This window comes from Salvia splendens, chromosome 10, assembly GCF_004379255.2.
Source record: "Salvia splendens isolate huo1 chromosome 10, SspV2, whole genome shotgun sequence".
In the NCBI taxonomy this organism is placed as follows: Eukaryota; Viridiplantae; Streptophyta; class Magnoliopsida; order Lamiales; family Lamiaceae; genus Salvia; species Salvia splendens.
The window spans coordinates 847,700-871,306 of record NC_056041.1 but is presented as its reverse complement, the minus strand read 5'-3'; the positions used below and the strand labels follow the sequence as shown (position 1 = coordinate 871,306).

At 36.2% G+C, this 23,607-nt stretch overlaps 4 protein-coding genes across 6 annotated transcripts; 3 read left to right on the top strand and 1 right to left on the bottom strand.

The window, feature by feature from the left end:
- Positions 1–922: 922 nt before the first annotated feature.
- LOC121750634 (putative late blight resistance protein homolog R1B-14) lies at positions 923–3,752 on the bottom strand. Its single transcript, XM_042145210.1, has 2 exons — positions 1,193–3,752; positions 923–1,087 (listed from the first exon to the last, which is right to left on the bottom strand). The coding sequence occupies exon 1, from the start codon at positions 3,705–3,707 to the stop codon at positions 1,194–1,196; it is 2,514 nt and encodes an 837-aa protein (XP_042001144.1). The 5' UTR covers positions 3,708–3,752; the 3' UTR covers positions 923–1,087; position 1,193.
- A 3,107-nt stretch (positions 3,753–6,859) lies between these two features.
- On the top strand, positions 6,860–11,609 carry LOC121750825 (histone-lysine N-methyltransferase SUVR4). Of its 3 annotated transcripts, XM_042145443.1 has the most exons (9): positions 6,860–7,039; positions 7,687–7,930; positions 8,043–8,253; positions 8,348–8,901; positions 9,031–9,299; positions 9,848–9,914; positions 10,006–10,056; positions 10,956–11,034; positions 11,498–11,609. In XM_042145443.1, the coding sequence occupies exons 2-9, from the start codon at positions 7,736–7,738 to the stop codon at positions 11,500–11,502; spliced, it is 1,431 nt and encodes a 476-aa protein (XP_042001377.1). In that variant the 5' UTR covers positions 6,860–7,039; positions 7,687–7,735; the 3' UTR covers positions 11,503–11,609. The 3 variants fall into 3 exon arrangements, with proteins under 3 accessions (XP_042001377.1, XP_042001376.1, XP_042001375.1); XM_042145442.1 differs by lacking the exon at positions 11,498–11,609 and having other exon boundaries at positions 7,733–7,930; positions 10,956–11,307; XM_042145441.1 differs by lacking the exon at positions 11,498–11,609 and having other exon boundaries at positions 10,956–11,307.
- Positions 11,610–12,777: 1,168 nt separating this feature from the next.
- On the top strand, positions 12,778–16,485 carry LOC121752367 (protein PHOSPHATE STARVATION RESPONSE 1-like). Its single transcript, XM_042147394.1, has 8 exons — positions 12,778–12,969; positions 14,015–14,597; positions 14,922–15,117; positions 15,207–15,283; positions 15,368–15,407; positions 15,591–15,648; positions 15,722–15,791; positions 15,959–16,485. The coding sequence occupies exons 2-8, from the start codon at positions 14,055–14,057 to the stop codon at positions 16,283–16,285; spliced, it is 1,311 nt and encodes a 436-aa protein (XP_042003328.1). The 5' UTR covers positions 12,778–12,969; positions 14,015–14,054; the 3' UTR covers positions 16,286–16,485.
- A 3,988-nt stretch (positions 16,486–20,473) lies between these two features.
- Positions 20,474–23,394, top strand: LOC121752520 (protein IQ-DOMAIN 1-like). Its single transcript, XM_042147640.1, has 6 exons — positions 20,474–20,665; positions 21,207–21,275; positions 21,365–21,673; positions 21,762–21,989; positions 22,195–22,314; positions 22,446–23,394. The coding sequence occupies exons 2-6, from the start codon at positions 21,213–21,215 to the stop codon at positions 23,097–23,099; spliced, it is 1,374 nt and encodes a 457-aa protein (XP_042003574.1). The 5' UTR covers positions 20,474–20,665; positions 21,207–21,212; the 3' UTR covers positions 23,100–23,394.
- The last annotated feature ends 213 nt before the right edge of the window (positions 23,395–23,607 follow it).

Here is a 23,607-nt window from a genome sequence, read left to right as displayed (position 1 = left end):
AAATCTTTTGAGGTCCGACAACTATGAATTAATATCAATTCAACTACTTTTTTGCTATTTTCAATATTTTCATGACCAAAGTACCCTCAAGACAATGAAGGACATTTCAATCTATCTACTCTAACTTTTTTTTATTAAAATATATTAATATAATTTATTTCTCCTTCTTTCTTCATCTCCTTTCTTCTTTGTTTTTTCAAATTTTTTCTTTCCCTTTACCCTAAAAGACCCTATTCCAGAAGCAAAATACCTCAAATACAAAGACCCAAAATTATGTAATTTACTCTCGATTCTTCATTGAAATATGTAATTTTGTACCATTCAAAATTCAAGTCCAAACAAATCGCTGCCTCAGAAATCATAAACTCATTTCAATGACCCAAAATCTTGAACCAAGATTCCCTAAAAATTCAATCTTTCCATAAGGAATTCCAGAGAGAAGGGAAGAGCATTGTGCATAAATTAACATTTGTCTTTAGGGTAAAGAGAAAGAAAAAAGACGAAAGTGGATGAATAAAGAAAGAATAATAAATTACATACTTTAATGAAAATGAGAGGATAAATAAATTACATACTCATAGCCTTAAGGGTACTTTGGTCATGAAAATATTAGAAATAGTCAGAAAGTAGTTGAATTGATATTAACTTATAATTAATAGACCTCAAAAGATATTATAAAATGTTACGACTAAATTTGCTTATTTGGGATGATTGATGTACTTAAAAAAAGATAGTGTCATCTATTTAAAATATCGATGTACACGATTGGTGGTTGTAACAAAATTATTAGTAGGTACAATTGGCCGAATTTATCTTAATGTATACTAAGTGGATTACTAATTATTTAAGGACTAGTAAAGTCATTGCTTAGTTGGTAATGCCTCATTTTTATCCCCTTTTTATCCTAAAAGTAGTAAAGTCATTACTAACATATCTCCTTTTTATCCTTAAAATAAAAGGTGGCCCAACACTGAATAAATACATATGGAGTATCACAAATGTGAGAGAAGATACAGAAATAGAAACAAGGATTCAAAGGATGATGCTTCTCCAGTCCCTTGCAACCTTGTGTTTATGATTTTGGGATCTGAAAAATCATGAAGCCAAAGATAGAAGAAATTAAAAAGAGAATCACCCTGAAATTATAAATAATGGAGCATGAGATTGCCTAATCAAAATGAACTTGCCTCACCTTATAGTTCTCCAACTTTAAGCTCTCTGCCAGATATGCTACGTGTCTTCTGGTTCTCTTGGACACACTTAAGAAGAGATACGTTTGCACGATCAACCTCTATTAGTTCAAGTTTCAACATGCATACAATGCCACTTGGAATCTCATTCAGCTTCGGACAACCTTTGAGCACTAGGTGCCTCAGTCTTGGAAAGTGGCGTTCCTTAGTATCCCACTTCTCTATATCACATTCCTCAATTAGCAAATACCCCAGACTAACAAACACTTTCCCTTTATCCACGAAACCATCATATTTATCATACACTTCTTCATCACACTCTTCATTAGTGTTCCACGTATGTCCTTGAAAGGCGTGATCTCTCAATTTGAGCACTTGGAGCTCGCTCAGCGCTGCAATAGCTTTCATATCTTCCCAAGGAAATCGCCAACCACCCAATGTTAACTTTGTCAATCCCTCTGGGAAAACAGGCTTAGCTTTCAGCTGAAGAAGAGAACCTTCCTTCACAACTAGTGTCAGCTTCTCAAGTCGAGACAGAAGAGCAAGATTCTGAAGCTGATAGTCTTGTTGATATCTCTCTCCAAAATATGTGATTGACAGCTTTTTCACATTGCAAATCAATCTCATCATCTCTTCTGTACATATCAGCTTCTTTACCACAGACAGTGTGACCAGCGTCTGCAGAGGAGAAGCTGCTCCCTCTGGATCTGGCAAGAGATCGAAGAAGGATACAAGATGCGTCAAGAGTGGCATCATCCACATCTCTAATGGTAGATATACCTCATCCCTTGAGTATTTGTATTTCTTTGATTTCTTTCTAGGACGGATGATCAATGATCGGAGATTCTCAAGTCTGGATATGGCTGATGGAACCTCCATTGGACATCCGAAAGCAAGGTACCTCAAGTGAAAGAGGTCGAACACATATGCAGGGAGTGCATATGCATCTGTATCCACCACATCCAACACCCTCAGCAATTTGAACTTGCGCAGACCGCGTAGTGAGCTTTCATTGCGTTGGAAGCTTATAATGGAACGCATGGTTGAAGCGTACGCTCTTGCAACCTCCCTCAGATCAAGATGAGAGTTACTGAACCGTCGCTCATAATTCTCATCTATCGCCTTTATTTTGAACACGTCACGTACCAAATCATGGACAATGCAACTTTTGATTCTGCCATTGCCCTTCATGGCCGTGCTAGAAGCTAGATTTTTTCTCACGATCTCCCTCACACAAAATTCAGCATCCGATTGATCTCCAGCAAATCCTTCAGCCATCCATAACTTGACAAGCATGGAGGCTCGAATTTCATAATTGTCATGGAAGCCACACATGTATAAGAAACAAGACCTAAAAGGATGAAGCAAATCGGCATAACTTAAGTATATTATAGATTGGAAGTGTGCGTCTTCCACGATAAGTGAACGCATGTTTGGAGCAAGTTCCTTCCATGAGGATTGAGTCTGATTTGTTTGAGACAATATACGAGCAGCTACAACAATCGCAAGGGGAATCCCCTTACAAGCTTTTGCAATATCCTTTCCAATCTTCTCCAACTCAGATGGACATTCTCTGCTACCAAACACCTTTTGCTTCAGCAGACACCAACTTACACGCTCATCCATCAGACCCATCTTGTGTTCTGTAGCACTGTCATAAGAAACCATACCCTCTTCCCTTGAGGTTATCATAATCCGGCTCCCATTTTCTGCAATGGGAATTACCTTGGTTATGTCTCTCAAAGCTTCACGACTCCATAGATCATCCAGCACAATGAGGTACGTGTTGTTCATCAAGATTTGGCTTAATTTGTGTTCCGTTGTGTCACATTCATTCACAAGTCCCTTTTCAACTTGTTTCTCCAAGGAAAATAAAAGCTCTTCAAACACACTTTCGATTTGATAGTTCTGGGACACAGTGATCCAGACACGAACATGAAAGTAGTTGACAACTTGTTCATCTTCGAAAACAGCTCTGGCCAGAGTTGTCTTTCCAATACCACCCATCCCCGAGATTGAAATGGCTGGGTAATCTAAGAGCCAAACTCTTAATAGGTCGACCTGCTTCTCCAGACCAACAGCAGCTGGTGTGGGTGTTGGAGATGACTGAAGCATCCTCTCAACAGCTGGTGTGGGCGTTGGAGACGACTGCAGCTTCTCTCTGTTTGGTTGGATGAGCTCCTCCACCTCTTCAGCAATGGAGTTAATTTCCTGCATCGCCATATTCAGCTCGCCTAAATCATATTCAACATCGGTGGCAAGTCCAGCAGCAGTTGATCGGATATGCTCGTGCATCCAATGCTCGATAACATCTTCTGCTTCATTCGCTGCATCCCTAATTCTTCTTTCCAACCTGCTGCCTTCCTCCTTAAAATCTTCAAGAAAATCAAGCAGGGAAGCTACTTTTTCTTGGAGCCTGCCAATCTGTTGTTTTCCATAAACAGAAATGGGGAATTCGTCGTGATTCAGGATGTGGTTTATTGTATTAAATAGTGAATAAGCAACAGCAAAAGCCATCTCTTTTTTGTTGAGCAGCTAAATAAGAATTGGAACCAATATGATATGTTGGGTGTTTGATGAGAAGACTGATACAATTCCAAATGAATATAGCTTTCACAAGTTGAATATAATAATGCACCTCGTCACATTCTAGTTTGTCAACATAATGCAATGAATGTGACATGTGAGGCAACAATAATTAATTACCGTAAAATATATGACTACTTGACAATAATTACTTACCATAAATATATATAACATGACTATTTGACATTAATTAGTTACCTTAAAATATGTGATTAGTTAACGTGTGATGAACAACTAATATATTCGGTTGATATTAAAATATAATTTTGTTAACAGTTGTACCACGCATTATTACTTCTTCTCCGACAACACTCTACACATTATTAGGCAAACTAATTAATGCCCAATCTTTTTTAGTCAAATAAGGGCAAAACACAAATTGAAGTCTTCTTCCCCCATTACTCCACCATCTCTCTCCTTCACTTTCATAATTGATGTGGCTTTGGGGCGAAATTGTTATGAAATTAAAAAAAAAACACTCCCTATCTTAATAATTTAGTGTAAAATCTGTAGATGTGTCCAATGGGAAGTTGTCAAATGTGAATATACATTTTAAATATGAATGCGTAAAGTGGGATGATACCTAATTTATCAGTTGACTTATAATGGTTTTGTGTCTCTATTTCATCGTTTAAGAACGTGTTATTCCCTAGTTTTAGGATCACTCCAATTTGTTTAACAACATGTGAATATGTTTGTCAAAGTACTTAATCAATAATTATTCTGATATAGCAATTAATTATGTGAATAAGAAATGGAAAAGCTTTTTATTTAAAAAAAAGAGGTTAACGAAAGAGAAATAAGCTACTCCTTAGACTACTACACACATTTGTCAGGCCCATTAAGTCGTTCTAAGGCCTATCTCTGGAACTATTATGCAAAACAACCAAGATACGGAGTCGTATAAAATTTGTATTCTCACTAGTAAATTTATGGGAAGGGGCAAATGAAGAAGTAAATAAAAGTAACTACATATTTATTATTTTTCATAAAAATTATTTTCTAATAGAAATTATATTTGATAAGGTATTATATCTTCTTCAATTTTGAAAAGTTATTTTTACTTCTTCTTCATATAAAAAGTACTCCATTCGTTCGTGAAATGTTGTCCAGTTTTGCCATTTCGGTTCGTCTGCGAAATGTTGTCCACTTTGCTTTTTTTACATTTTTATTAAATGAACCTCACTTTCCACTAACTCATTACATTCACATTTTATTATAAAATATATAAATGTGAGACCTATATTCCACTAACTTTTTCCACTCACTTTTCTTCACATTTTTTAAAACTTGTGTTGAATCAAACATGGACAATATTAAATAGTTAGTTATTTTATTTGCTTTTTTAATTTTGTCTTCTTTTCTTGAAGTTCATATAGTTACCTTTATGAGAAGTTAAAATGAGAATTATACCTTCTCAATTTACATTTCCTCCTTGGACATGTTTTTACGTTATCATCTTTCTATTTAGAAGGATTAAAACCAAACACACCCTTAAATTAAACCAAACTTTTAAGAAATTAAAATGGACGAAAACTAAATACAAATTGAATGTGGGATGTGAAATGCTAGACCAATTGGATCAGTGGCGGATCTAGGGGGAGGGGGCGACCTCCCCTCCCCGGCAATCCCATGGACTCGGACACTATTCTTCCATTGTCGCCCCTCCGATAGCTTCCGATGTCGCCCTTCCCCTTTATTACTGGATTATTAACTTATCTTCTAAGAGAAAGTTCTGGTTATATCGCCACCATAGGATTTTTATAAAATTAGAAAATTTTATGCCACATCCACAATACTATGATGCTACTATATGATTTTCTATTGATGAATCAAATTGAGTGATTTACTAAGTTAATATAAATACGAGAGTTAAACGATCATCTACATAACTATGGGACTATCATGCAGATGTCATTTTAAATAAATTATATTATTTTGTTATATGGAAATTGAACGTATATAATAAAGTTAATGACTAGTTCTGTATACTTAATTATAAACAAGGATTCGAAGGATCATGCTTCTCCAGAAGTACAGGTTTTGGAACCCTGCAAAATTCTGGAATATAATCAAATCCAACTTATCTTAATACTTGCTAATTAATTCCCTTTGAAGATATACAGTAACAAATAAAAAAGACAATGATCCTAAAATTATACATATGAGCTAGCTTCCTAATAAAAGTCAATCTAAATAAATGAACTTATTTGAAGTAGAATTTAAGTATAGAACAGAAACAACAAATTAGCAATATTTTATCATAATAATATAATACATCAGTAAATAATATAAACTTTTCTATATATGACTTTTGCACTGCCTCAATTCGAAGCTTTATCAGAATCTAAGATGCATGACTAGAGGTCAAATGAATTTTCGATATTAAGAAATGCATAGTGTATTTTTAATATCGAAATGTGGCTACATTAATTATATGAGAATACACAATACAAATTGTATTTAAATTTATTTGTCATAAATACATCGCCATTATCTAATACACATTAATTTAAGTACATAACAAAATTAGTAAATTTCATTACAATAATATTCTACTTCAAAATATTTTATTGACAATGAGAGTGATATATAGAATGAAAAAAATAACATTAACATCATTATAAATATGAGTAAGTTCATAATACTTTTATTGTACAATGATTATATAGATGTGCATTATAATAATTTAAATATATTAAAATAAATTTGATTTACAAAATATCTATACAATATATTATTAAAGTATATTATAATTATTATTTTTCATTTTAATCTTTTTAAAAATAGATTATCAATATAATAACGTATATTAAGTTGGATATTGTGTATAATGACAAATGAAAAATATGGAGTATAATTTTGTTATAAAGTTGTGGCATTTGGTTGAATGAGGTTGTATACGGGGATATCATAATATTCTCTCACGATCACACCAATAAACGATGTCCACGTCATCATCCCAGAAGCACCTGGCCAATCAAATCACAGAGGCAAATCAGTCGTTATACACCGAATCACTCCCCACGTCCAATAGAATTTAGAACTTGCAGACTCCTCCTCCTATGCATTGCCGCCGCCACTCTCTCCTCCCACTCTCTCTCTCTCTCTCTCCCCCTCTCTGTTATAATGGAGCGATTGTGTAATTCATGATTTTGGGTGGAGAACACGCTGTTTTACCTTTGGTTCTTCGTTAGTGTGTAAAGGAAATCAAAGTTTGCCGTCTCGGTTAATGCTTTTAGCTCCGAATTTTACCATTTAAGGTAAAATCCAGCGCCATAATGTGTTTCATAGTTTAGCCCTTATTTTAATGTTGTGTTTTCATCATCCTTACAATGTTGTGCGGTTTTGTCGATAAATGATCGACGTGTTTCTCCACATTGTTTCCAATTTTTGGTGGAGGTCTGGATCAAAAGGTTTAGTCGAAGTAGACTTATCGATTTGCTTTATTTTTCGTTAGTTTGGGGATTTTTTCTGGAATTTTAGTCGATCATGCTGTATGCACGTGTTCAACCATGCATTTTGCTGCGTGTTTGAGAATTGAGATGTTCATGCTGTACGCACTGCCCAACCATGCAATTTGCTGTGTGTTTCGATTGATGCTCTGTTCGGTGTTAATCCGTGTGAAATCAAAGGGAATTTGGTTAAATTGTTTGTTATTTCGCGTAATTGTTGTTGTTCATTGCTGAAAATCTTGCTCTACTGATTTTTAATGTCTTTATTCTTGCCGTATGCACTGTTGAACCATGCAATTTGCTTGTGTTTTGGTTGGTGCTCTGTTCAGTTGTTAATATTTGTGAGATCGAAGGGAATTTGGTTAAATTGTTTGTTATTTCGCATAATTGTTGGTGTTCATTTCTGAAAATCTTGCTCTACTGATTTTTAATGTCTATGTTATTGAAATTTCCAGTTTAAAGTGGAGTGGATAATTTTGTTGCAATGTGCTAAACCATTAGGACATGGGAGAAACAATGACTACACGGGAGAAGATTGGTAAAGCCTCCCAAGCAATGAAGAAATTAGGAATAGGTGAAGAAAAAGTAAAACCAGTCCTCAAACGGCTTCTGAAGTTGTATGGAAATATGTGGGAGTATATCGAGGAGGATAACTACAGGACACTGGCTGATGCGATCTTTGAATGCGAAGATGATGAGGTTTTGATTGACCTTTTGCTGTCACCGCCTTACATTTTTCATGTTGCAGTGCAACTTTGATGAATCTGATTTTTTTGGTTGCGTTTTCTGGTTCTTGTGCTCTGTTTCGCAGAATGGTGAGAGAAAAGAGGAACACCCGTTTAAGAAACAGAATAGGGGAAATGGTGAGGATAAGATGCTGTCCAAACAGAAGGGCAAGAGCATTGTTTGTAAAGAGGAGCTCGATCTTGATTTAGGCGACAATGGAAATCAGGTAGTGCCACATGAAGGGAAGCCTGTTGATCACTCCCCAAAAGGAGCCCATTCTTCAAATATTTGCTCAGGTATCTCTAGTTTTTTCTTTTTGTCTTTTGATTTGTTGCTGCTTTAGAATTATATTTCCTCTATATCATGGTTGTTTCTCTAATTCTCTTACAGGATCAGTTAATCCTTCTTGTAATGAGGCAACTGTTGCAGTTAAAAGCGAGCAAAAGAGGGTATTCTGCACTGTTGAGGACATAACAAGAGGCACTGAGAAAGTGAAGATTTCCCTTGTTGATGAAATTGGGAATGAGAAACTGCCTCATTTTGTCTATTTCAATGAAAATGTGACGTATGAAGCTGCACATGTGCATATATCTTTAGCTCGTATTGCGGATGAGGACTGCTGTTCAGATTGTAAAGGAAACTGTCTGTCGTCCCGTTTACCTTGTGCGTGTGCTGGTTCGACTGGAGGTGAATACGCTTACACCACAGAGGGCTTGCTGACTGAACACTTTTTGAATAAATGCATCCCTATGGAATCAAGGGATAAGAAGCATGCTGTCTACTGTAATGACTGCCCTTTAGAGAGGGCTAAGAATTCGGACTTGCCTGGGAAGTGTAAAGGTCACGTCTTGAAGAAATTCATTAAAGAGTGTTGGAGGAAATGTGGTTGTGATATGGAGTGTGGGAATAGAGTTGTTCAGAGAGGTATAACAAGGAAACTGCAGGTTAGTCTATTTGAAGAAGACTTTTTGCCCCATTTTGAGTGTTGATTTTCTTTCTAAAATTGGAATTTTTAATAAGAAGTGTTTATCTTCGTGTTTATAAGAGTGATTATTGAATATTTTGAGCTTTAGGTCTTTATGACAAGTAAAGGAAAAGGATGGGGTGTACGAGCACTCGAAGAGCTGCCACAAGGGGCGTTTGTTTGTGAATATGTTGGAGAGATTTTGACCAACATGGAGCTGTACGAGAGGAACACTCAAAGCGCTGCTGATAATAAAAAACACGTATATCCAGTTTTACTTGATGCAGATTGGTCTACGGAAGAGAATCTGAAGGATGAAGAGGCTCTCTGCTTGGATGCAACAAACTGTGGAAATGTTGCTAGGTTTATCAATCACCGGTTAGCCTACCTTTCTCATAATTGTTTGATTAAGTAACATGTAGATTCGTGTGGCAAAACTGATCCATTCTAGATCACCATGGATGAAGCACTGGTATGGTAAACCATGACCTGAGATTTTTTCCTTTTCTGTTGGTGTCTTCTTAATGATAAACATATTGATAAATGTAAATTGATATAGAAAGGTCACATTGTCCCAAATTGACATAGTTATTGTTATAAGTCATCACTATGAATATCTATGTTACGGTCTCTTATCACTTAATGGCAAGTTAAAATGCACACCCTTCAGGTTAGAACACCTTTACTGACATAATAACACATCTTCAGATAACACACAGTCACATATATCCATAGTAAGATTATGCATACCTTAATATCCTCAGACCTTGCTTGGATAAAAGTGTACATATGGAAAGTCTTATTGTTGTGTGTTATTCAACTAACTTAAATTCTCAATTTATAACCACTAGAAGATAGACAGAGACAATGTCAGTATGTTTTTCGGATCTTCCATCTTATAAGCATGTTTATTTCTTTATTTGTAGGTGTGAAGATGCTAACTTGACTGACATTCCAGTCCAGGTGGAAACTCCTGACCGCCATTATTATCACGTAAGGAGATGAATTACTCTATTCTTTCAGAACTAAATTTCATATTGGTAAAATGGTCTAAAAGCTGTTCCTCTTTTTCTACTTTGTTCAGATTGCATTTTTCACCAAACGTAAAGTGGATGCTCTAGAAGAGCTTACTTGGGTGAGTAATAAATATAGTTTTCTTGTCAAATTTAGTTTTTAAAACTTGTTTTGTTTTATTCTAGTCGAGTGTTTGGATGATGGATTTGAAATCTAGAGTTACATGCATTGCTAATTTTGAAATCCATAATTCTCATTTCTCTAGTCCACGACCAATAGTCATGTTTTTCTATTAAGGTCCGTCCACAAAAATTAATCTCCTTCCATTTTTGTTGAAGAGATTAGCCATATTCTCCTCTAACCATACTACTACTACTACTTAATCTCTCTTTCTCTTACATGGTCAATTTTGCATTAAAAATCGTATTTTCCACCACAAAGAGACTATTGGTAGTGAACGAAGAGATTATTTGTTATGGTGGATTTGAGTTCTACTTAATATGGAGTTGGAGCCAAACCTGAAATTGTAACTCATGTTATTAAGACTTGACATCTGGTGTATGTTAAGAATCCTTATATCAGTTCCATGTGTAAGTGTGGAATAACATATAAGTGAAATGTATGGTTTTGGGTTAAGTTAGGGCTCCTAGCGTATATATATGCTTAACAATTTGGTGCGTTGAGCGTGGATCTGAACAAAATACATTAAGGCACCACCCAAAGGTGTGACCAAAGCGGTGCCAACGAAGATGTGGGCCCAAGGGGCAGCAAATGGATGATGTGCATTGTATTTGGGTTTGCCACCCAGCGTTTGCCGTCTACTTCGAAAGGGGATGTGTTGATACGAATCCCACATCGATTCCACGTGAAAGTGTGGAGTAACATATAAGTGGGAGTTACCTTTGATCCTAGTTTTAAGATTCCCGTTTTAAGATTCCTTAGCTTATGCTCTTATCAAAGTTTTGACTCGACCATTGATTCTATCCGTTGATGATGCTTGGCTTGCATGATAATATGCAGGATTATAGAATTGATTTTACGGACAAAGGCCATCCTATCAAGGCTTTCCGGTGTCGCTGTGGAAGTGATTTCTGCAGAGGTAAAAGGCGACGAAGATAGAACTTCAATTTCTACCCATTCAAGAATGGCTGCTTATAATAATCCTTCTTGAGCTTAACTCATTTTGGATAACTTTTTGAAGAATTTGGGTTGTAAGGTCATGCGCAAGCTAACATGATCCATAGAATCAGCATGAGAGTCACATTTGATTTGGTGTTTGTTTGCACAATTCATCACAGTTGGGAACTATTCCACATTTTGAAAATTTAGGACAAAATTGCACTCACTTCATCTCTTTCAAAGTGAAGCAACTTTTTCGGCCTAAGATTTTATGCACTTTCTATTTTATGAAACTTTTTTCTATTATTTTTTCTTTTTATTTATCTTACTTTTTAAAAGTTTATATTTTCAAGGACAAGGAAAGTATGTTAAGCAAAGATAAGGATATTTTATTTTTAGAAACGCGCCACCTGTAAAATATTTTAAAAGTGCAAATGTGTCAGTTTAATGAGGCAGGGTAAGTATAAAACATAAAACCCGTGACAATGGTGCGGACAAGGATGGATTGCGTCAAGGAACAAACCCAATGAAGGGCATGTGAAGATCTTGCACGAGAACCATGGCGACGCATTGGCTACCCTCATCTGAAGCATATAGCCAAAGGGGAAGAGGCAAGGCTCGAGGAGACCCAAAACTTAAAGATTGCTTGAAGTCGAATGCGAATGGATTGGCGAATAGAGAAGGCCACCCGATCAAGTGGCTCGGGTAGAGGAGGCTACCCGTTCGGGTGAGACCGGATGAAATATAGCCTAATATCCATCCGATCAAATGGGATCATTATATTAAGTGCATGTTTTTGCCTTTTATTTTAACACTGCTCTCCTTGGAAGATATTTTCTGTGAAATTTATTATTCGGATGGTTGGACTGTCTTGGACATATGAGAACAAATTTTTGTCCATCATAAGCATATTATCATCATAGCTCCATCTGATCAAATTATGTGTATATACATTTTCTGACATACTAATATTTTGAGTAATTAATCTCACAGGTTGGTTATTTTTCATTATTCCACTTGGGGCCCAGAATTGCCAGCATAAATTAGATCCACTAATGATGTTCTATTAATCAATAATCACTGATTAAACCATGATTACCTAACCAGCTCCCCGCTTCCCACTTTCCAGCCGTAGATTTAGAAGTCAACAGCAAACAAGTCACCGCAAATCAACGGTCAAAATCACGACAAGATTAACACAGAGTTATCATGCGCGAAGGGGTATTTGATTCGCCAAATTTGTGTAGATTTTTAAATTTATCTGTAAATTATCAAAGATTTGCTGATGACATGACTTGATAATTTACTTATATAACATGATCAAAAGCTAATCAAGGAGTATTTTATTTAGTATAACATCGTCGTTTAAATGCATATTACTGTATATGTTATTTTGTTAAATGTTCAATAGTGGGTAAGATGAGTTAAAATTTTGATTGATCACAAAATTAGAACAAATCAATAATAAGATAATTTTATACACTGATTTTAAAATGGACAGGTAAAATCAGAATAAATAAACAATTCAATAATTTTATACGTATATTTTAAAATTAATATGCAGAATCAGAATTTCAAAATAATTTTTAGATAAATTACCTTATTTAATTGTAAGAAACCGAAACCGAAACCGAAACCGAAATCGAAATAATAACCAAGTCCTAAAATCCTAATCTAAATGCGTATGATATACACCTATATCTCTAATAAAAACAAATTTATTTGACACAATCATTAGACTCGTACATCTTGCTTCAATTGGAAAGTCAGCAAGTCGATAACAACATCGGCAAGTTCTAACGTTGGATTATCGCTGCAAAATTTATTGATTTACATCCAATTGTTCGCTTATTCATTGACGATTCATTTAGTTAGCCGCCACAGCAGCCAATATTCCATCGGATTCTCCCTAAAGGTTCGTTTTCTCATTTCCTTGAATTCAACCCCCGTTTTCAACCCACGTTTAATTCCACATCTTCTCGTAACCTTTATCGTTTCTTTGCACGGTTTGATTGCATATGTTGCTGCTGATTTTGTTGAATTGAATGGAATTGGGTTGTCAATAATTGTGAGAAATCTACTTCTTTTTGTGTTCCCCTTTTCGCTATTGAATGTGAATTTCTTTTAGTTGTGTTTTAAACAATCCCCCTTTTTCCAATTTGCCCAAAAGATGGAGTCTTTGTTGCTCTATGGGGAAAAGTGGCTAGATTTTTCAATCAATTTGTTGGATTTGTTGTTTAAATTGGTCCTGCTATGAAAGTTTCCCCTAATTGGTGTAATGAAATTGATAGTGTAACTGTGTAAGGTCTACTTGTGGATTTCAGAAGCTATTTAGTTGGTTGATTTTGGTGGTTTACTGATGATAAAAAGACACGAGGATAGTAGTGAGTTGTTACATGTGATTTTCATGGTTAAGGTTTGGCATGTTTCAATTAGGGTGGGATTTTGTAGGCTTTCATTTTAGTGCCATTTTATCGACTTCGTATAGCTCTATATAACGTCTAAATAGCTTACCTGAGTTCTTGAAGTTCTTATCTGACAAGGTATTGCTAGTTTTAAGCATTTGAAGTGTTTGTAGATTGATTACATACATTCACTTTAATGCCATTTTATCGACTTCTTTAGCTCTACATCGCGTCTAAAACTCTAAATAGCTTACCCGGTTTCTTGAAGTTCTTATCTGACACGAGTGTTGCTAGTTTTAAGCATTGAAAAGTGTTTGTAGATTAGTTACATAGAGCCTCTCCCCTTATTATGTCCACTAACGAGTTCTATCTAAATGTTATATAGCACTTTTTTTTCGCAACATATCTCACTTAGAAGAACAGATTCTTTTTTCTTTTCTTTTTTTTTATAAATTGAATGTCAATGAAAGAACTATGTGAAGGATTTATAATGGAAGTGATGATTGTAGTTTCTTTTGGCATTTTGTTATATTATTGACAATATTATTTTTTTAGGTTTTATTCGGTTCTTACCTGTTTATGGAGAAAATTGAGCATGGCCCCTGCATCGTTTAAGAAGACATATGGTGAAACACAGTCAGTGAACATGGACGTTTCTGGAACTATGGTCAAATCTTTGCACGTTCTTCCTTCTCCTATAGAAGAAAATTTCCCCCAATTGCCAAATCCGCCTCAAGTTTTTTCTTCTGGTTCTGGATGCCCTACTAGAATCCATTACTCCCCCAACACAAGTGGATCAATATGTTCGACAATGTATTCGTTGTCTCCAAAAGGTGGAGATTCTTTTATGGAAAATCAACATCCTTACTCGGTTATGCAGTCCACAGAGTTAGGAGGCTATGCCATGGAGAACCATGATGTTTCCTGGAATGAGATCGAGAACTTTCTCGACACTCCCTTGAAAATGGCAGATGGCCGAATCGAGACATCTAGAGATCCTATGGTAGCAGAAGACCATTCTAAGAAAACTAATTGGCAGGAATGGGCCGAGGAGTTTATTACAGTTGATGATGAGACACTCGATTCAAACTGGAGTGATCTTCTTGTTCAGGGAAATATTCCTGAATCAGAGGCGAAGGTTTGTTTCTCTATACCATTGCATAGCAAAGTTACATGGTGTTTGATGCTTTCTGATGTTAACATGAATATAATCTCATTTTTCTATATTTTTGCTCTTTTATGTCTACTTGTTAATCGTCTATTTTCACCATTTATTAATTTTCTATTAACCCTTAATTCGGCATTAATGTATTCAAATTGGTTACTGCACAATGGCATTATGTTTGTTTAGGATATGCGGCTTGTGCCATGTCTAACGCATACATGGCTACACAATTGCGTTAATGGTCTCGATTCTTGTTAATATTTCAAAATAATAATTTACTTTAAAAATGACCTCCAGCTGCCGGATCTTCCACATAATGCATCTTCACACCAACCACAAATTCAGCAGCTGCAGCGTAATCCTGTGCCATGTTCAAATGACTTTCCAGCAGTAGGCTCTCCAACTCCGCTCTCAAATAAAGCACGGATGCGCTGGACTCCGGAGCTTCATGAGGCTTTTGTTGATGCCGTGAATAAGCTCGGCGGTTGCGACAGTGAGCATCTGTTTTTTTTACAAACTTTCAATTTATGATATGATAATGATGTATAGCAGGTTTAATTCCTAAGAAATCTTGAATTCCAGGAGCTACGCCGAAGGGTGTTTTGAAGATCATGAATGTCGATGGCCTGACTATATATAATGTGAAAAGCCACTTACAGGTATGAGAAGACGTTCTTTTCTCCGAGATTCCGATTTTTCTGATGCAAGGAAATTCTTATATTTACTATGGTTTGGAATTTCAGAAATACAGATCTGCAAGATATAAGCCTGAATCACCAGAAGGTAGATACCGATGCATTCTTATTTTGCTCGATTATTTTCACTTCACTTCCATTCCATTTTAATTGTTTTCACTTGGCACTTACTAAAATAAAGACATCGGTGTTGAATAATATCTTAATTATCTGATTGCAATGGCATATTTGGCGCGTTGATAATCGATTGTGTTATGCTTTTCATTGGCAGGAAATGCGGAAAAGAAGTTAAAGACTGCAAGCGATATGACATCCCTCGACTTGAAAGCGTCTCTCTCTATCTCTTACTCTCTCTACTTTTGCAATTAAAGGTCAATGTCTCATATTTAACTTTGATGGCAGAACTGTGGGCATAACTGAAGCTCTCCGACTGCAGATGGAAGTTCAGAAACAGCTACACGATCAACTTGAGGTACGTTAACGGTTAACCAGCGTCTGATTTAGTGATTTAGCTTATTGTTGTAATCTTTGGGTGAAAACATAGGATATTAACTTTACTAGAATGACGAATTTAGCGCTCACTTGGGGGTGACGGAAGTCATTTAAAGTACCAATAATGTCGAATTCATATCCTTTCAGATTCAAAGAACTCTGCAGATACGAATCGAAGAACAAGGGAAGCGTCTCCAAGAGATGTTCGAGCAGCAAAGAAAGCTGGAGGAAGTAAAAGGGAAAACCCCGTCCTTGAAGACGGATACACCTCAAACCCCAGTGAAACAAACGCAGCCTTGCATCGGCCATGACAAGCCAGAATCATCAGTTTCCGTGAAAGAAGTGGCGGCCGATGGCTGCGTTTCAGCAGATGGGGATCAAAGTAAGGAGATGCCATCTGACAACGACCATGAACTGTCGGGACGAGCCAAGGCTAGTGAGACGGGAGAGCTCGGATCGCCTCATGAATCATGACAAATGCTCTTTCGAAAGATGGTGCTGATTGGGGATTCTTGATTCTGATGCCAACTAGAAACAGAATCTTTTTTTTAACTCGTATTTGTAGATATTTATTTTGACTGCAGTTTGAATGACAGTTTCCTTCATAAAGTGACAGTGTTTGTCTTGAAAAATTTGATGATGTGTTTTGGAATATAGTTTCATGAATTATTGTAGTAGTTTGTACAGAAAATGCAGAAAGAGGCATCAGTACTAGCCTTTATAAAAGTCAGAAGGCTCAATTAAAAAAAGTGAAAATAATGATCTAATTAATAAACTTTCTAATGTAGAGTACTTTAAAAAAGTGAACATTAATAGTAGTACTAATACGAAATGTGTCCAACTTGAGAGTTTGTGCATTGTCCACCTCTCCTACCAAAGTCATAAATACAAATAATTAAACCTAAAAATCCCAATAACTACAAGTCTCCACCTTTATTAGGAATAAAATGATCTTTCATCTATTTTTAATCCAACTGAAAATTGGAAAATTCGGTGATATCATACGTACGTACAACAACATCATCTTTGATATTGTAATTCATGTGTTTGTGGATTTTGGCTTGGAGCTTTTATTATTTATGAAAAAAGCAATAACCCACGTATATAATAATAATCTTTTTTTATATAAAATATTCATTGTTAGAATGGTAAGAGTACAATATTATAGATTTATTTCAGCAATTGACACCCTCTACACGCAATAACATTACCCCTAAGCCACATAAAATTCAATGAAGTCACCTAAACAAAGAGATTAATTTATAATATATTTTGGTCAATTATTAGTTATTCAATAAATAATGCACACATACGTGTGTCAAAGTAAAACATCACATTAACATCAAAGGTCTGAATTTTTATATGGTGGTGGTGATGAGGGCTTTGAGAATAACCCAAAATTCAAATTAGCTTTTCCCTTTGTGGAAAAATGTAAGTTGGAATATCAATAGTTACAAATTACTCTTAGTTATTCCCTCTAGAAATATTTTATTTAGTAAGTTTAAAATTATAGGGTTATTTTTTCCTCATAAGTAAATAAATAGATATGTATCTGCACGTGTGTTTTGATTAGTCTAGAAAGTAGAGTAATTTTCATTTTACACCTTATCTTTTGTGCTAGTGGTTGCTTCAAAAAGAGTTGTTTTTTTCAAAAAAAATTATGATACTTTTAGACAAATAATGGGAAAAACTGACAGGAATTATGACAAAATTGCATAACATAGATGTGGACAAGATTGTGCTGACATTATAAATTATATATGCCTTAATACAATTCAAGAATAGTCTTTCTTAAGTATTATTTTCCAAACTAAAGATTCCTATATTAGTTTTTTATGTACAAGTTCAATAAAAAAATATTCATGTACCTTGTCACTGACTCAGTCAAATGCTTTTCCCAATATGTCACATGCTATGTTTTTTATTTTGTATATATTTATGAATACTCCATTAGGTTTGTGTTAAAATAACACCTCTTAAAGTTACTATGACACCGAGTATCCAGTAATATTATAAACGCTACATATCAATGGTATAAACGCTAGATAACAATCTATAGATTGTTGTCTAGCGTATTGGATATTGCTGGACGAGAAAAATTATTGTATAGTGTATTGGATATTGTTGGCCGAGAAAATTTACCCTTGAGCATTTTTTATGATTGTTACATGACAGCTGATTATTTGTCCACGTGTACAAATAATTGACTTGGAATTGTGGTATGTTACTTTAAGAGATGTTGTTATTTTAACGCACCCCTACTCCATTAACCTAAAAAAATCGTTTATATGCCATATACTTATACACTGATATAAAAGACACGGTATATTTTCAGCAACATTATAAATTATATTTGCCTTATTGCTATGTTTGTGATTTGATGAGATTTTTTCTTCAGCAAATATATATTAGATACCAAACTAATTAAAATTTAAGAAATATGTTGATTTTATAATAACAATATGATTTGTATCATATGGCCTAACCATATATACCTATTGCTACAATCACGTGTTTTAATTTCAAACGATCACTTGATTTGGTTATCCAACAATATTTATCCTCATTGGGAAAAAAATTAACTTTGTTATACTCCCAAAGGTATCATAAATAATACAGTATATATATGGACGTATTAGGAGGATTGCCATATCCCACTAAAATAACACAATAATCTTTATTTTATTCCAAACATTTCATTTTAAGTAACCAAATCTCTCAAATATAATCACCTACCTTTTAATAATATGAGACCAACCAAAAGACTACGATGTAAATATCATTATTTATTCTTCTCGAGCAAGTAATATAATTAATTCACCTCCGCATTTCTATTTTGTTCCTTTGACAATTATGTCAACGGTTTAAATAAATCTGTTAAAAAGTAGAAATAAATTTATTATTAAAAAAATCTAGAAAATTCAATTATGTAATATTTGGTGTAAAATTGTAATTAGAAAATTTAAATATACAATTTTCGGTACTTTTAATGGTCAAATTTAATAAACGCAATACATTTTCACTTTATAACTTCTAATTGTGTAATTTTGTTATAACTTCTAATAGTGTAATTTTATTATTTAATTTTCTAAAATGGATTATGATTTCAAAATAAAAACTGCTAAAATAGATATTGAGGTACGTAAAATTGAGAAGAATGATGACATAACAGGAGAGGCGAAAAGCAGGTACAAGTTATTCACGGTATTAGTATTGACATGTACATATGATTTTTCGACTATAAAATACTAATACTAGTATACAATTTCGTTAAAAATTTCATCTTGGATAATTGAGAACAACTCTAGATTACGTGATTTTTCATCTTATTATTACCAGAATTTGAGGGGCCCCACAAACATCCCAGCTGGCCCACTTGCTATTGGCTCTCGCACCCATCTTTTAAAGTTACGAAATTACCCTTGTCCGTTATCATTCAACGGCAGTAGAGCATCCGCAATAGCGCCTATCCCACCGAACGTCCGATCCACGTGCCGGACGTCCGCGCGGGACGTCCGCTGAGGACACCGGAGTTCCACGACGTTCCCGGGACGTCCGTCGCGACGTCCGCCATTGTCAGGGGCTGCCGCCCCTTGGACCCCGCAACTCGGGGCGCTGCCCCCGAACCCCAGTCTAATCACAGTGAATTCAAACAAGCGTGCACTCCGCACTTTCAAACTTATATGGTGTCTTATTATGATAATATTGACCAATCAAGTTAATCCAATTACACTAAAATAACCAACGGTATCTATCTCTAAATACTTTTCTTTTGAAGATAAATATTTTAATAATTATGTATGTTTTTTTGTACTATGTATGTTTTTTTTTAATAAAGTGGTTGCAATTTCTCTATTTTTGTGTCGAAAATTTAATTCCGTAAATTGTTTAATTTGGTAAATTTGTGAATTTTTATTATTGTGGGAAGTCCGTCGGGATATCCGCTACTGTGCAGCGGGAAGTCCTTATGACGTGGCAGTGTAATGAGAAGTCCTTGTGACGGGGCACATGAGGTGTTTTTGAAATGTTCGCGGGGATGTCCGTCGAGACATTCGCACCACGGATGCCAAACGTTTCATCACTTCCTTAAGAGCATCTCCAGTGACGGCCTTCCGGTAGGACGTCCGGTCGGACACGCGGAAGGGCTACCGGGACGTCCGCCGTTGGGGGGTCGAAGGTCGGATACGGACGTCCCGTGAGGACGTCGGGTGTCCTCGGACGTCCCAGCGACGGGCGGGCGGACGTCCGCCACTGTGGCGAGGGTCAGACGTTCCGGTCGGACGTCCGATAATTATTATTTTTTTAAAAAAAAATTATAAATTCTCTTTTTTTTAATGTTTTATGACTATGTATTTTTGCCCGTTTTTTGGTTTCCCGTAATTTTTCCCGTATTTTGCTTTCCCGTACTTTTTCTTTATATTAAAATTAAATTATTGTGATTTTTTTTATTGCGGGATGTCCTAGTGGGAAGGGCGATGGGAAGGGCGGATTATGCAGGGGATGTCCTAGTGATGTGGCAATGAGATGGGTTGTCCTAGTGACGTGGCCGGAGGTGTTTTTGGGATGTCCTAGTGGATGTCCGAGTGGGACATCCGCCCACCGGAGATGCTCTACTACACAGAAATCTTACGTTTCATCACTTCCTTAATAAACAGAATAAGATTTCATTCTCTCTCTCTCTCATAAAAACACATACATCTCCGCTTAAATATGACAGTGCTCAAGCCACCTTGGTGACAGATTCACCGCTTGTGTGTCGATCAGTCAGTAGCAGAAGACGAAGAAGAAGAGATTATATGTTTGCCTAATCACGATTCGCCTTTTAAATTCAAAACAGCAGATTTTTCTATAACGGTTTGTTTATTTTTAACTCCTGTTTTCAGTTTTCGTCATGTTTCTGCCATTATTTAAATTTATGCTGGAGCAGTTCACATATTCTACAATTCCCACAAGCAAAGAGAAAATGAAAATGTAAAAAATGGAGCTTAAATTCGACAATTCCGACTAAATTAGGCACAGCAGTAGTTTTGAACCGAGCAATGGAGCTTAAATTGGAGGGTTTAATGTGGTCATTTTTTTTTAAATTTTTTTTTACAGCTTTGATTTTCTGGCAAATAGCTTGTTTGAATGTTAATGAAATACCTCTTGGCTCTTGATTTGATTTTTCTTTCCCTTTGAAATGAGCAGTTTTTGGTGGGAAAGTTTGAACTTTTTCTAAAACCCTTTATTAAATGGCTGCTTTGAAAGTCTGGGAGTCAATAGTTAAAACAGATCTGTTCATTCTGAGATTAGTCATATTTGTTTTAGACAAGTTGCATTTATTTGACAAAGCCATGGAAATTTTCTGGAATTGGTGCATAAATACTTGCAAAATTTGTTGATTTGTTTCATTCAGTAAAAAATGGGATGGCTTCATACAATGAAGAAAGTAATGAGCTGTGGATCAGGGCAGAGTAGCAGAAAGGTACCAATTTTCTTTCATAATCTTTCAAAATTTCACATATTTTGGGGGGTTATGGAGATTAGATGTTTTTTTATTGTTTGTGTGATTAGAGGAATCGAAAATCGGGAGATTTGGGGAAAGAGGTGCTGTATTTGGATCCATACAATGCAGAAAATGCAGCAGTCCTTCCTGCTTCTCGATCTCCGGTGGAGGAGGCGAAGCTGGTGGAAGCCGAGAATGAACAGAGTAGGCATGCTTATTCTGTCGCTATTGCAACCGCTGCAGCTGCTGAGGCCGCTGTTGCTGCTGCTCATGCTGCTGCAGAGGTTGTCCGGCTCACAGCTGCAGCTCATGGCTCGGGTAAAACCAGGGAAGAGATAGCTGCTGTCAAGATTCAAGCAGCCCTTCGTGGCCATTTGGTATGTACATGATTTATCAAGATTCTTGATTCGTACGAGCTTATTACCATTCTTGGATGATTTGTGATAATCCTTTGTTTGATTTCAGGAAAGGAGAGCATTGAAGCCTTTGAGAGGTCACGCGAGGCTGAAGTCATTGATAGAGGGCCAATTAGTGAAGCGCCAAGCAACGAGCGCCTTAAAACATATGCAAATGCTGGGCCGTATGCAATCTGAGGTTCGAGCAGGTAGAAACAGAAAGCCTGATGAGAAGTTGTCGATTCAAAAACAGATCCAGCAGAAACACCAAAGGGAGGCTGAGAAGTTGAACACATCTGTAAGTTAACTGTTTCTTATGATCCATATTGCTGTTTTTGGTGGTTTCTTGTTAATCATTTCGTCACGCGCAAAGCTCTATTACGTACGTTATTAGATGGGGGAATTCGGAGACTGCTGTTGTGTGGATACATATAGTGTTCCTGAAGAAACTCATGCTTTTAACATTTTTTTAGAAGCTTTTGACTGATGAATTTGTGGTATAGATTGGAGAGGATTGGGATGATAGTATGCAGTCAAAAGAGCAGATCGAAGCCAATCTGCACCACCGGTACGAAGCTGCTATAAGAAGGGAGCGTGCCCTGGCTTATGCATATACGCATCAGGTAATACTCTCGATTTTTTTTGTATTTTTTTCTAGTTTTGGGTCGACTTTACATATGTAAAGTCGACCCAAAGTAGAAATACCCGATTTTTTCAATGCAATTAGGAAGAATCACAAAGTTTTCGGTAGCAGCAAACATGGAGGGCCTCATCAAACAGTGCAAACCAAACATTCATGGATCCAAGTAACCCTCATTGGGGTTGGAGTTGGTTAGAGCGATGGATGGCTAATCGTCCACACGAAAACGGGAATGCAGCGAGTAAAGAACAGAACAGTGACCATAACTCCGTGAAAAGCAGGGTAAGCCATTCAGTATCCGTCTCTGTAGACCTGAAGATGCAGTCTCCAGCTGCCCAGAAACAAAGCCGGCCTCCCAGCCGGCAGTCGCCTTCGACTCCCAAGTCGAAAATCACACCACATTCCAAGTTCAGGCCTGCAAGCCCAAAGGGGACTAATGGCACGGATGATGACTCTAAGAGCATTAGAAGTGCCCGCTCGGATAGATGTCGGAGGCACAGCATTGCTGGCTCGTCCGTGAGGGATGATGAGAGCATAACGAGCTCACACGCTGCACTTCTTGGCTACATGGCTTCAACGGAGTCGACAAGAGCTAAGTCGCGGGTGGCCAGCCCGGTTGGAGGGGAGATAGGCAGGACGCCTGAGAAGGGAGCCGTAGGTTCTGCAAAGAAACGGCTGTCGTTCTCGGGATCCCCCGCCTACCCTAGGAGGCATTCAGGCCCACCGAGGGTCGATATTAGTCCTATGAAGGACATCACTACATACTGATAGTGGCCATGGCAGCTATTGGCTATATTGGAGAGCTTTGGGAACGACACGAGCTTTAACTAAATGTTAGACATTGTATTTATGAGTGGACATGTGAGCGACATTGAGATGGTGGACCATGAACATATTTTGTTGGCAAAATAGGGAGTAGTGTGAGGGACAATGATATTTGTTTTTCAGTTAAAATATGTAATTTGCTAAATTAATTACTTTTTTTTTGCTAAAATGCTTGCTATTTATATTGATTTCTTTGTAAAATAATATTCATTATGAAGTTATATTTGTTATATTGTAACTCTACAATATTTGGAAGTTATAAGATTGTATAAAAAGATGACTAGTGTTAAATGCACATACACTTTATATTACAAGATTTGACTTTTTAAGTACTTAACTTTAAAATCGGTTCATAATAATTTAAAACAAGAGGTTTGTTATCAGGCTTTGATTTTTAAAAATTTTTAGAATTCATTTAATATTGTGCCACGCAAGAATCAAGATTCTTGAA

Bases quoted from the DNA above. Each gene is read 5' to 3' on its own strand.
- LOC121750634 (XM_042145210.1), bottom strand. From the start codon at position 3,707: ATGGCTTTTGCTGTTGCTTATTCACTATTTAATACAATAAACCACATC.
- LOC121750825 (XM_042145442.1), top strand. From the start codon at position 7,736: ATGGGAGAAACAATGACTACACGGGAGAAGATTGGTAAAGCCTCCCAA. The intron at 7,931-8,042 runs GTTTTGATTGAC...TCTGTTTCGCAG, and splicing joins TTGAATGCGAAGATGATGAG to AATGGTGAGAGAAAAGAGGA. The intron at 8,902-9,030 runs GTTAGTCTATTT...TTTGAGCTTTAG, and splicing joins GTATAACAAGGAAACTGCAG to GTCTTTATGACAAGTAAAGG.
- LOC121752367 (XM_042147394.1), top strand. From the start codon at position 14,055: ATGGCCCCTGCATCGTTTAAGAAGACATATGGTGAAACACAGTCAGTG. The intron at 14,598-14,921 runs GTTTGTTTCTCT...AATGACCTCCAG, and splicing joins TTCCTGAATCAGAGGCGAAG to CTGCCGGATCTTCCACATAA. The intron at 15,118-15,206 runs GTGAGCATCTGT...CTTGAATTCCAG, and splicing joins TAAGCTCGGCGGTTGCGACA to GAGCTACGCCGAAGGGTGTT.
- LOC121752520 (XM_042147640.1), top strand. From the start codon at position 21,213: ATGGGATGGCTTCATACAATGAAGAAAGTAATGAGCTGTGGATCAGGG. The intron at 21,990-22,194 runs GTAAGTTAACTG...TTTGTGGTATAG, and splicing joins CTGAGAAGTTGAACACATCT to ATTGGAGAGGATTGGGATGA. The intron at 22,315-22,445 runs GTAATACTCTCG...TTTCGGTAGCAG, and splicing joins CTTATGCATATACGCATCAG to CAAACATGGAGGGCCTCATC.